Raw genomic sequence first — 13,461 nt, 5'->3', positions numbered from 1 at the left:
CCCCTCCCGCTCCCTCTCCCTCTCCCTCTCCCTCTCTGTAAAATCAGTAATAACATTTAAAAGAAAGAACTGCTGTAAGTTAGGCTGGACAGTGGGGTGCGGTTTACTCAGTGGATGAAGAGTCTGGAGCCTCACAGGGATGTTTCCCGTAATTCAGGCATGAATGAAGGGCTTAGATGATCAGTGGCTGTAATTATATTGCAGTGTTACCATCCCAACTATTTTTGAGCTAAATTTTCAAGCATTAATAATTATGCCTGAATTTGACCTTTTTTGCTGGAAACAAATTAATTTATCAGTATGCTCCATCTTCTGGCATTGTCATATCCTTAAATATATATCTTTATCGTAGGAATAATTTTAAAAAATAAAAGCTGTAAATAATTTTGTAAGCTTTTTAAGTGTTGATTAAAGTTGGTACATGAGGAATTTAAATTTTAAAATACTTATCTGAAAAGTTATAGAGATATTCCATTACTGAATGTGGTCTATTAAAAGATATACCAGTCTCTATCTGATTTTTATTTATTAATATCCTATCTCATTCACAAAGGAGTTCTAGTATTATACAGATGTGTATAATAAAATAGAAAAATCACAGGATCAAGATAGGGGGCAAGAGCCTGGCTGGTGTGGTTCAGTGATTGAGCTTCAGTTGACCTATGAACCAAGAGGTCAAGGTTTGATTCCCGGCCAGGGCACATGCTGGGTTGTGGGCTTGATTCCCCAGTGGGGAGCGTGCAGGAGGCAGCTGATCAATGATTCTCTCTCATCATTGGTGTTTCTATCTCTCCCTTTCCCTTCCTCTCTGAAATAAAAAAATATATATATTAAAAAAAGAGATATGGGGAAATAAAAAAATAAAATAATGCCTTTATATGTTTTAATTTAATTTAATTTTTTTAATTTGATTTTGACTTATTTGAAACCAGAAAGAGCAGGGCACCTGACCGTGTACATCATTATGTAGCTCTCTAGTTTTAACTATTTTTTAAAATCTGGTGTGAAAAATCAGGTAGTATTTTTATATTCTAAAATAAGTCAGTGCTTAATGAAACAGAGACTTAACAAACAAAAACAAATAACACTAACCTATGTTCCAAACAACAGAATCATCATTTAGCTATTTCCTTAATTGAGTCAAATTACTTGTGTTATTTCTATCACTTGTAATTATCCCTTAAATCCCTCTTTTCAGTTTTGCCAATTAACTTTATGATTTGTGCTTTGTACAACCAAGTCTTTTGCCCTCGTTTATACTAACTCTTTAGTTTTATACACATAATCAGTGACATGCTCTAATTCTTCACATAAAGATGTGGAATGGGCCCTGACCGGTTTGACTCAGTGGATAGAGCGTCGGCCAGTGGACTGAAGAGTCAAGGGCATGTACCTTGGTTGCAGGCACATCCCCAGTAGGGGGTGTGCAGGAGGCAGCTGATCAATGTTTCTCTCTCATCAATGTTTCTAACTATCCTTCTCCCTTCCTCTCTCTAAAAAATCAATAAAATATATTTTTAAAAAAAGATGTGGAATGGAACTCAAAACTAGAATGAAGAAATTTCTTTTAAAATCTGGGCTAGTAATGTTTAGGAAAGTTAAAGATAAACTGTGTTTTGAATTTTACAGTAAATAGCATTAGGGCAAAATGTTTATTTTTCCCCTGTGCCAAGATGAAACACTAGACCTCAGAAAATATAAGAGAAAAAAAAAGTGGAACAACAAAGTAATGTTTCTCTCAAGTCAATCACTAACTTGAAAAGTTATTTATTTATTTCAACCCTACTTCCAGTACTAGTGTACTTTCCATAAAACGTGAGCTTTCCAAGAGAAAGCCCTCGCCCTAGCCGGTTTGGCTCAGTGGATAGAGTGTTGGCCTGTGGACCAAAGGGTCCAGGGTTCGATTCTAGTCAAGGGTACCTACCTTGGTTTCAGGCTCCTCCCTGGCCTGGGCCCTGGTCTCTATCTCTCTACCTTTCCCTCTCACTTCCACTCTCCCTAAAAATCAATGGAAGAATATCCTTGGGTGAGGATTAACCAAAAAAAAAAAATTAAAAATAAAAGAGCGCTCCTTTTTCCATGCTTCTATTTTTGCTTGAAAACATGTATAAACTTCTTCCTTTTCCTAGTTTATGTTTCCTACTTAAGAGTTAGCTCTTAAATCTTTATTTTAAATGGCTGCCTTCTCCAATTCTGTAACCCACTTGCCCACTGGCCATGCATCTTGCTTTTTCATGGCGCTTTTGTCTTCTAGTACATGGTGTAATTTACTTATTCATAATGTTTATCGATTCCTTCTCCTGCTAAAATGGAGCTCCATGAAGGCAGGGATTTGGTTTGCTTTTTTAGTGTTCTATCCCAACACTAGAACAGTGTCTACCATGTAGTTTGCTTGCAGTAAATGTATTTGTTGAATGAATGGATAAGGCAAGTATTTAGTTTTAAAACCAGACTATTTAGACCAGTATTTGTTTAGGTTCTATGCCAAGAATGTGTTTATTCAGTCTCTGATTTCATTTTTCTTGGACATTCTAGAATATTTTAAAGGTACCAGTTGGCAAAAGTTATTTAATTTTAAATTTGTGCACTTGTGTATATATATATATATGTGTGTGTGTATGTATAAACATACATACGTCCATACAATATATATTTAAGGCAGTTATCCTCATCATAATCTATTGAGCGTAAACAGATGAAATAAAAATTATAATTATGAATAAATGGTTAAACTAATGTCAGTGAACTGAAGGGTTTTTATCTTTTTTGAACTGGTAAAAATATCTCCTTTTCACAGATCTTAAACCTGGCCCAGGCTTTGAGGGAAGGGAAGAGTCCTGTCCAGCTGGTACAGATGCCTTGTGTGCTTGTGGAACACAGTCCAGGGAGAGCGAAGGGTCGGATTTCCCAGCTCAACAGTTCCTTCACCCAGACCTTCCACTGCAGGAAGCCTTTTTTTACCTCCTGGTAGCACATATAAGAGAACAAACTGTTGGCATCATTGTGTTGTTAAAATGCTTCAGTTGCCAAAGCCTCAAGTAATACAAGTCTTTAAAAGGTTATGTTTTGAATGTAATCAAAAGTTTACAGTTTTTTGTCCAAATATTAAATCCTTATTTCAGGGAAAAAGTGCCATATCTCCTATGTAGTATTTTTGTAGGAAAACGTGTACTTTGTTGTTGATGTTAGTTTAAAAGGTAATTTCATGGTTTACACATTCTGAAATGAGTGTAATTACTTTAGAATTCCAAATAGAAAAATAAGGTACTTGTTGACTTTGAATAAAATAACTTTTTATATACTTTTTAAACATTGAGAAGAATGTTCATGTTAACTCTTCTTACATTATAAAGGCCTTTTGAGTGTAAAACTGGTCTTCTGAACTCTAATCGATTAGTTAATAGAAAAACAGGTAAGAATAAAGCAATGCTGCCTTAATTAAAAAGCTGCTATTTTAGAACTTGAATAAGTGCCCCTAAAGTGACCAATGTGAGGGACCAGAAAAGTATATCTTGGTTAAGTAATAGATGACCATTTTCTTTTTTGTACTTAAGAATATTTTTGCTCAATTATATAACTATAGTGAGAAAAAGATCTAAAGATATCACCTTTAAAAAATGGAAACACTCAACTGAGACTTGAGGGAAATTATATAAAATTATAGTAGATTCATAATGTTTTTGAAATTCCAAAGTAGCATTAAAAATTCGTTTTTGTTCTTTGCATCAGATCAATTACATAATAAATTAGTACTACCCCAAAATACTAATCTTGTTTAATTTAGTACTTTGGTTAGTATTAAACTTCACTGAAAATTAAACCATACCTCAAATTGCATGTCGGATTGTATTTTAGGGTCCTAGGACATAAACTATTAAAAATAATAGTAGTGTGCCCAGTGTGTGTGGCTTAGTAATTGAACACTGACCTATGAACCAGGCGGACAAGGTTCGATTCCCCGTCAGGGCACATGCCCTGGATTATAGGCTCGATCCCCAGTGGGCAGCATGCAGGAGGCAGCCGATCAGTGATTCTCTTTCACCATTGATGTTTCTATCTTTTTCTTCCTCTCCCTGCCTCTCTGAAATCAATAAAAAATATATATATTTAAATAACAGTAGTGTTTTAAGGGACTTGAAAATCTCAATGTCATAATTACAGTCAAATTTAGAATATCAGCCCTAATTAAAGTGGACCATAACAGAGGTAATCACAAAATCATTTATATTTGATTTTACATATCAATATATCTGACATCATGGGAATTTGTAGCACTTATAACTCACCAAGTGATTTAAATTAAGATGAACCCAATGTGAAGATGTAGTTCCAAAGAAGCAGAAGTTTCATTCTCTTCTTCAGGCTCCAAACAAATAACACCACCTCTTGGACTAAACTGGGTGGTTTGTGGTAGTGGCCATGATGAGTGAGAGTACTGCTGTCCAAGTAGAAATGTTCTCCTACCTCCACCCATCCTTCATCATCGAAAGGTTGAGGTGATGGAAAACTGGAAGCTTAAAGCCCAAGCTACTATCTTTAGATAAATACTACTAATTGAAATGTGCCTTTGAAGATGTGTTCTAAAAGAACTAAGTTGTTATGATGTAAGTACTGCTTTCATAACACGGTTGTTTTCAGTATTTTGAGAATTGCTATATTAATTTTTATAATGAAAACTTTAGTAAATTGCTACAGTTTTATATCCTAAAATTAAAACAGTGTGTAAATATTTTTTAAAGGTCTGATCAGGCCAGAAAAGTTAAGTTGAAATATTTAAGATGTGATTTTAAGTCAGAGTACATTGGTTATATTTTGTAAATTTTCATGAACTTAATTGTTATTTAAATGTTGTGTTAATTTTTTCAGTGAGTACGTTATAGTGTCAAATGGTAGACTAAAGGGAATAAAAACCATCATTGTCTTAAGGCGAGATTTCTCCGGGTGTATATATTGAATATCTAGAAAGTTTGTGCACACATTTATGTTTGTAAATGATGACAAACCACCATTTTCTTGCTTTAGATCATAGTGGTATAGTTAATTCTTTGTAATTCTAAAAGGTATATTTAACTGGAACCTTTATAATTGGAGACATTTTAATTTTTATTTAATTATATGCTGCTTATTCTCCCCCAAATTTGGCAGCAATTGAAGACTGTGGAAACATGGTGTATTACAGACTTGAAAACAATTTGATTCACAATTTATTTTTAAACATTTAAAAAACTATACTAATGGAATTAAAACTTTATTTTAAAATGCTGGTGACATGCTACTTGATCAGATTACGTTGCAAGTCCTTTACGATATGTGAAGGGACAGGCAGCATCTTGTTTTACAGTCTACCTTCTCTCCCAGAGGTGCTGGGGCGCCTGTGCAGAGTGGTGGCGAAGACTCTCAGTGTCCTTTGTTTTCAAGCCTACGGTGCAGTTAGTTTGGGGCCATGTGACTGCGTTCTGACCAGTCACAGAGCTTTGGGGACAAGTGATGTGTGACTTTAGATGCGGCAGTAAAACTCACTGACATCAATCAGTGGTCATGACTGAACAGTCTCCCAGCTTCCTGCTTGGCTGTAAACACACAGTTTGCAAAATGGAAACAGCGGGGACCTCATGAGGCACTGCTTAGAGAGGAGAGCCTGCTGACTTCATTGGACTGACATGAACAAGAAATAAATGTATGTATTTAGTCACAAAACTTGAATTTAGTCATTACTAAAGCATAATAGTCTGTCCTGTCCTAGGCATTATAATGTAAACAGAAAAATATAAATCATTTAAAAATAAAAAATCAATTATAGGAGGCATGATGACAGCAGCAGTGGGTCTTCTTTTAATCTCCCAAATCCCCATGGAGCTATCCTATAGCAAAAGAAAAAAAAACTCAGTGGCCCCATCTTCACTAAAATTAGGTGCTGGACTGTCCCTGTGAATCCTAGAATCTGACTAAAACCATCAATAGCAACAGGATCATGTGGGAACAAGAGCTTTGAGGAGCAAGCAGAGAAAAAGTAAGGGAGAACTTGTGATGTTTGTAAGAGCCAAAGAACCCAGAATTTGGCAACATGTACTCAGCCCCAAAGGAGGAATCCACAGTAGTGGTGGCAAGCTCAGTCGGTAGATCCAAAAATCACGATCACAATTGGGAAGGGGCCGTCCAGCAATAAATTACTGTATCCTAGTAAAAGGAGCTGCAGAAAGGTATGAGGGTGCTAGGGCAACCTGGGTCTTCAGGGTTCTCAGGAAGTAGTGCTGTGAGCGCACATAGGCCTGCACCAGGGGAAACTATTGGCTATCGAATACACATTGACAAGGGAAGGACGCTGAGGGTAAAGGTGAGAAGGTTCAGACACTGAATAGAACAGGACCAAATAAAACAAGTCAGAAAATACCAAAGAGAACACAGAAAACCGTATTATCTAATACTGTTTAGTAACTTGCAGGAGAGAGAACCCTAGAACCACAAAACGGAAATGCCTGACTCACCTCACCTCCTACCCAGGAATCTTTGAAAAATATAGATAAAACCATGTCACTTAAACATGACTAAATCGCTCTTAAAAACACACACACAGGATAATCTGTTTAACACACCCACAGAAAATGAAGATAGCCAAGAAACATTTACAAAGCAGAGGAAAATAATGTTTTTTAAAATGCTAAAGGAATTTCAGAAATGATAGAACCTAAGAACAACATAACATCAAAATTGGGAAAGTTCAAAAATGAGCTAGGCAAGCAACAGGGAGAAATAAAACAAGAGCTAACAGCTCAGGAAATTTTAGAGTTAAAAATATGTTTCAGAAATAAACTAGAAGTAACATGACAAGGAGGCCTGCTTTCATTGCTCCTGTTCAGTATTCTACTGTAGAGCCAGCCAGTGCAGTAAGGGCAGGGAAGAGGTAAAAGGTATGAGGGTCAGAAAGTAAGAAATAAAAAATGTCATTATTTACAGATGACATAATTACGCATGTAGGAAGTTCAAAATAATCTGATAACTCTTAGAATTAATAAGTGAATTTTGTAAGGTTTATATACCGGCAACATTGGTTAGAAAAAGAAAATCTTTAAAGATACCATTTATAGCAGCAATAAAACATCAGATTCAATCAAAGATATGCAAGATTCTTACACCAAACTATGAGTATTGAGAAAATTGCAGTAAATATGGATGAGATGCCCACAGTGGTCGGTGTTTTTCAAACTCTGTCATTTTCCATGTTTCAATTATTAAAAGAACTAGAGGCCCAGTGCACGAAATTCGTGCACGGGTGTGGTCCCTAGGCCTGGCTGTCAATCAAGGCACAAGCGCCAGGCATGGGAAGGCAGATCCCAGCTGACCTCTGGACCTTGGGCAGCACCTGGGCCCCTGAGCCCCCACACGCCCCCCTCCACCTGAGTCATGGCACCCGAGGCCCCATGCAGAGATGCAGTGAGTGCGGCTGAACACCATAGGCCTGGGTGCAGCATGGGCCTCTGGGCTGCCCAGTAGCGCCACATGGAAGCCAGGCAGGTAGTGTGCTGTCTCCCAGCTGGCCTCGCAGACTGGCTACTGAGCAAACCCATAGGGAGCCTGACCTGCCCCTACAGTCCCAGTGGCTGCAGCCTGGCTCACTTGGAAGACAGAAGACGCTGTGCGCGTGTGGGGCGAGCTCCTCGAGGGCGTCCAGCACCTGAGAGTGGGGCTTCCCCAGAGCGTGAGCCTTGTTGTCCTGGGGGAGGTAACGGGGAATGAGAGCGAGTTTGGCAAACACCCCGCATTCTCACCGCACCTCTGTCCCCATCACCCCCGCCCCCATGTAGCTGGCGAGAGGTTGCAGCCCCCCACCCACCACTGGTCACTGCCCCCTGGTGGTCAGCACACATCATAGCCAGCAGTCGAACTTCCAGTCTCCTGGTTGAACTCCCGGTCCAATGACCTCCTGAGGGGACTATTTGCATATTAGGCTTTTATTATATAAGATAAGCCTTGCCTTAGCCAGTTTGGCTCAGTGAATTGAGCATCAGCCTGGACTGAAGGGTCCCAGGTTCCATACCGGTCGAGGCCACATGCCCAAGTTGTGGGTTCATTCCCCAATTGGGGGGGGAGGAGTGCAGGAGGCAGCTCATCAATGATTCTCTCTCATTGATGTTTCTCTCTCTCCCTCTCCCTTCCTCTCTGAAATCAATATAAATAAATTTTTTAAAAAAGAATAAGCCTTTATATGAGAACAAGTTTACATGAATGTTTTGTTTGCCAGCTTTATTAGTTTGCTGGGGCTGCCATAACAAAGTACCACAGACTGAGTGGCTGAACCAATAGAAATTCGTTTTCTGCATCTGAAGACTTGGAGTCCAAGGTCAAAGTGCCAGCAAGGTTGTTTGACCTGCCTCCTTGGTCTACAGAAAGCTCCTCATTGTGTCCTCACATGGCCTTGTCTCTGCGCATGCACATCCCGGGTGTCTCCAGCCCTAAAGAATTAGGACCCACCCATATAACCTCATTTAACCTTAATTACTTCTTTTAGGGCCCTATCTCCAAAAATAGTCACATTGGCAGTTAGGCCTTCAACATGAATTTTTTTTTAAAATATATTTTATTGAATTTTTACAGAGAGGAAGGGAGAGGGATAGAGAGTTAGAAACATTGATGCGAGAGAAACATCCATCAGCTGCCTCCTGCACACTCCCTACTGGGGATATGCCCGCAACCAAGGTACATGCCCTTGACCGGAATCGAACCTGGGACCCTTGAGTCCACAGGCCGACGCTCTATCCACTGAGCCAAACCGGTTAGGGCCAACATGAATTTTGAGGAGGACACATTTCAGTCCATAACACCACCCAAAGTAAAAAACTTAAGCAGCTACATACGCATTCAATGTCTCAACGTAGCCAAGGTCAGCCTCTACCTTAGCCAATACTGCAGTCCAGCCACCTTCTGAGTCATATTCCTAATGGAAGACTGAGATCATAAGAACGCCCACTTGTAAATATTTTCTAAAGTAAAGCCTGAGAGTCTTTCTTCCTAATATTGTGCAGGAACTTTTCAACCTGGATTTGTAATAATTATTTTGTCTACAGAGATAAATGTCTTGCTTACTGCTGGGCTCTTGGTTCTGTTCTACGTAATTGTAAACCAGAGCCTCTCATTTCTCACTCATGGCAGATACATGAATTTGCTTTAGCTAGTTTTCATTTCCTTTATAAAATCCCAACTCCTGAATAGATAATAGTTGGAGTGATGGTTATAAATACCTGATTGAATTCAACACATTTATTAGGTACTCACTGTATGCCAGATTCTCCAAAAGGTATCAGAAAATCTGAAAATGGTATCAAATATTTTCTGTCCGACCGGTGTGGCTTGGTGGTTGAGCATCAACTTATGAACCAAGAGGTCACGGTTCAATTCCTGGTCAGGGCACAAACCTGGGTTGTGAGCTCAATCCCCAGTTGGGGGCGTGCAGGAGGCAGGTGACGAATGATTCCCATCATTGATACTTCTATCTATTCCCTGCCCTTTCTCTCTGAAATCAATAATAATATATTTTTAAAAATATATTTTCTAAGGAATAAGGTCCTTCCTGATCTTTGATCATATGTCCTACTTCTGCACATTTCTACCTTTGCCTCTTAGATTGTAAATTCTTTGCATACAAGGGAAGGAAAGTAAGTGCTTTGTAAACTAAATGCTTGACTGCCTTTGACTTGAGCTCTCAACATTTTTCTTATTTATTATAGAAGCATATTTTTAATGTCTAGATTTCTCTTGGATTGTGGAGGGTATGACTCATTCAGCCTCTTGGCCCATGGATCAAATATGTATATGACAAAAATGCATTTATCTAAGCAAATTGCATTATTTTTTCATTGAATTTATTGGGTTTACATTGGCTGGCCAAACCAATAGGTTTCATGTGTACAACTCAATAAAACATTATCTGCAGACTGCATCATGTGCCCATCACCCCAGCAAACTGCATTATTAATCAGCATCATTTATTCAATAAGTTTTTGCCTGCTTCAGAATCCATGTAAAGAATTCTTTGAGAAAAATCCTTAAGCTTAAAAGGTTTTATTCTACCACCATGTAATGCAATAGATTTAACTTTTGTCATTTCAAAATACTGTAAACTTGCTTATGTTCTAATATTCCTATCTTTAATAAATGGACCCCTAGCTTGTTTGGCTCAGGGGATAGAGCATCGGCCTACGGACTGAAGGATTCTGGGTTCGATTCCCATCAAGGCCACGTATGTTAGTTACAAGCTCAATCCCTGGTGTGGAAGTCAACCAATTGATGTGTCTCTCTCTTATCAATGTTTCTCTCTCTGTCTCTCCCCTTCCACTCTCTCTAAAAATTGAGGGAAAAAATATCCTTGGGTGAGGATTAACAAACAAACAAACAAATAATGGAAGATGTGCCACAATTCTCTTTTGACTAAGAGTTTGAGATTGGAATAGACCTGCTTGTAAGTCCTGGTCCTGCCTCTTACTAGTTCCGTGTCCTTGGTCAGATCTTGCAATCTCCCACATGTAAAATACATGAGCTAATGGTAACTTCAGAGATTTGTACCGAGGACGAAATAAGGTATATTTTGTGAAGAGGGTGGCACAAATTCTGTTAGTTATAGATTCGGTTTCCACCCGAGAAGCTGCCTGTGTGTATTAATGGCACACTTGGCGTTTTGGTTTTAGATGATGAAATAAGGCATATGTCTGTGTTTCTGAGTTTGGATTATTGCATAAAGGGGATTATTGCACACACAAATTTCTAGATTTGATATCGTCTTTCCTGGAGCTTGGTGACAGATTTGGAATCAAAGGGCTATTTTAAAGTGCTCTGATGTATGACACGGGCTGACTTGTGGTTGACAGGGAAAGGCACCTTAGGTCACCGGGTAACAGTAAGAGACTCCCTGAGAAACGAAGTGACATTTCAAAAGGTTTCTCTTTTGTTCTGAATCCTGGCACCTGGGTCCAGCCTGTGAAATGCTAACATGGCTGTTGGTGACTGTGCCTCCGCCTGGCGGGTTTTTAGACCTGGAAATGGAAAGCATGTGATATCAAAAAACAAAAACAAGGGCAGCCAATCACTCTGTAAACAGCACCATGTTTATTTTTCCTTTGACTCCAGAAGCCTGGCCGCTCCTAAGCTCTGGTTACAGGATTCCCACCTGACAGGCAAGGCTTTAGAAACCATAAAAATCAGGTAGCCTCCCCTTTCCAGAACGTTGTATAAGCATCTCTGGGCTGATCCCCGGCTGCCGGAACTGGTTTAACCTGCTTCAGTGACAGGTACGCCTGACCGCCTATCAAGGTGGATAAAACTGCCTTTTATCTCACTGTGGCTTTGGGAACCATCCAGAAAGCTATTCTACCCTTCAAGTGTTTGCCGAAAATTGCAGTACTTAAAGACAATCAGGAACCTCATTTAAACTAAGGTATGTACTGGTTTAAACCAAGGTCGCCACTGCCCTGGCAGTTCCTAAGCAATGTGACATCTGGCTACACCTGCTATCCGAGCTGTCAGCGAGGAGTTGGAAATGCACACTGCTCCAAATCTCCAGCTAAAATGCTGCTCATCTACTGGACAGCATCCACCTTAATATGTTGTGAGGGGAAATATTATTACCTTTAAGTTTTGAAAGTCTGTGGTTCAGAGAGGTCAAGTTGCCGCTGACGCAGAACTTAGTATAATCTAGGAATACAGTAGGAAAGCTTTTGACTCAGAGTGAAGACATGGAGGAGGGGTAGCAGAATAAGCCACTCCTAAATATGCCACTTTGGCATAAGGATTATTTTAAGCAGAATGCAATTGAACAGAAGCACATACAGGAAAAGCTCTCTGGCCCTGGCTGGGGAGCTCAGTTGGTTAGACATCGTCCCAATATACCAAGGTTGCACGTTAGATCCCCCGTCAGGACATATACAAGAATCAACCAACGAATGCACACATAACAAATCAATGTTTCTCTCTTCCTCCCTTTCTCTCTCTAAAATCAAACAATAAATTTTTTTATAAAGCAAAAAAAAAATAAAGCTTCCTTGCCTAAAAGCAGAACATGATTTGTAAAGATGTCTGCCACCTCCCCCTCTCTACCAGGAAGGACAGAAGTTAATCAGTGGAGACAATTCTAGACCCTCATCAGTCCAGAGAGGACCAGAGGCATCTACACACAAGGTTTGCTAAAACTGACCTTTACCTACCTTTAGTTTCCCCATATATTTGCCTTGCCATGATTTGCCACCCCTCGAATCTCTAAGTCCTTCTCCTCTTCCTTAGCATGTCTCTAAACATTTATTGGTTTGTGTGTGTGTTTTTCATTAACATGCTGTATAACCCCAAGTTCTAATCACCCCTTTGAGTTATTCATCTCTTGATGCTCCATGTGTACACTTCAGTTAACTAGCTCCTGTTTTTTCTCTCCTATTAATCTATCTTTTGCTAGTGAAATTTAAAGGGTCTTAGTAGGAGAGCCCATAATGGGTAGAAGAAAAAGATGGAGGGGGGATAGTAGGATGATTGACAGGCATTGTAGCAGGGATAGTAAAGAGAAGGGTTAGCTGTCTTGCTGGGAAAGAGCTTCATGACATATTAGCAGACATTCATCCATCCAACATTATGACTGCAGCCATAGAACACTAGTCGCCATTCTTGGTTGTGACTGATAGTGATACTGTTGTAATTAACTAATTACCAATAATAGGAAAGGAGCAAACGGGAGGCTAGACAAATAAGCATGGTCATTTGGGCAGCTTCCCCAGGAAGCTGCAACTTTGTACTCCCCGGGGAACCACTTGTCCATTCCCTGCAAAACACTGGGGGAAGGGACTGGACAAAGGGGAAGATGGGCAGTAAAGTTGGGGTGATGTAGGAAAGGTACTTGCCTGTCAATCTAGCCCAGGTAATCATGGGTTGGCTAGAGGGGGCAGGACAAATGCAAGCCCATGAAAATTGGGGAATAATCCTATAGACAAAGGAGCTTGCTCTCTGGGCTCTTGGCACTCTTGGCTCTGAGCTCTTGTGGCTTTCTTGTATTTGGCCCTGTTCTCTCCATAGCCATGTGGCCCTGTGGACCCCACATGCAATGGACTGATGGACTGCAATGGAGAATACAAGCTAACCCAGCCTGATGCTGGATTAGATTGTGCAGACATGGAACAGAAACTCTGGGCAATGTCTTTAATCCTAGCTTTGCTGAAGTCACATCCACACTTCTCCGATGGTGGGACAAAGGTGTAGGGAGCGGCTATAGGGTCAAGCCTTGGACTGACCTGTGGGAGAGCCACATACAAGTCCCAGCTTGGCGGGCAGAGCCCTCCTAGCACAATTAAGCTTGACCTTATAGTCCTCCCTTATTCCTAGGTAGCTAATGGGCTTTGGGAGGTGCAGCAAGTGCTGCCAAAATGAGGCTTGAATAAACATGTTGACCACTCCCCTTGTTTTGCTTTGTGTGATCTGACTATAAAATAAAGC

At 39.9% G+C, this 13,461-nt stretch overlaps 1 protein-coding gene across 1 annotated transcript in view; it reads left to right on the top strand.

Moving 5' to 3' along the window:
• Positions 1 to 3,872, top strand: part of PI4K2B (phosphatidylinositol 4-kinase type 2 beta) — a 28,132-nt gene extending 24,260 nt beyond the window's left edge. The window contains exon 12 of the mRNA XM_014548889.1: positions 2,798 to 3,872. Within this exon, the coding sequence (XP_014404375.1) occupies positions 2,798 to 2,971 (174 nt within the window). The 3' untranslated portion in view covers positions 2,972 to 3,872. The remainder of the gene's footprint in view (positions 1 to 2,797) is intronic.
• The last annotated feature ends 9,589 nt before the right edge of the window (positions 3,873 to 13,461 follow it).

This window comes from Myotis brandtii, unplaced genomic scaffold (assembly GCF_000412655.1).
Source record: "Myotis brandtii unplaced genomic scaffold, ASM41265v1 scaffold525, whole genome shotgun sequence".
NCBI classification, from domain to species: Eukaryota; Metazoa; Chordata; class Mammalia; order Chiroptera; family Vespertilionidae; genus Myotis; species Myotis brandtii.
The sequence above is the reverse complement of the archived record's forward strand: the minus strand, read 5'-3'. Positions and strand labels throughout refer to the sequence as shown.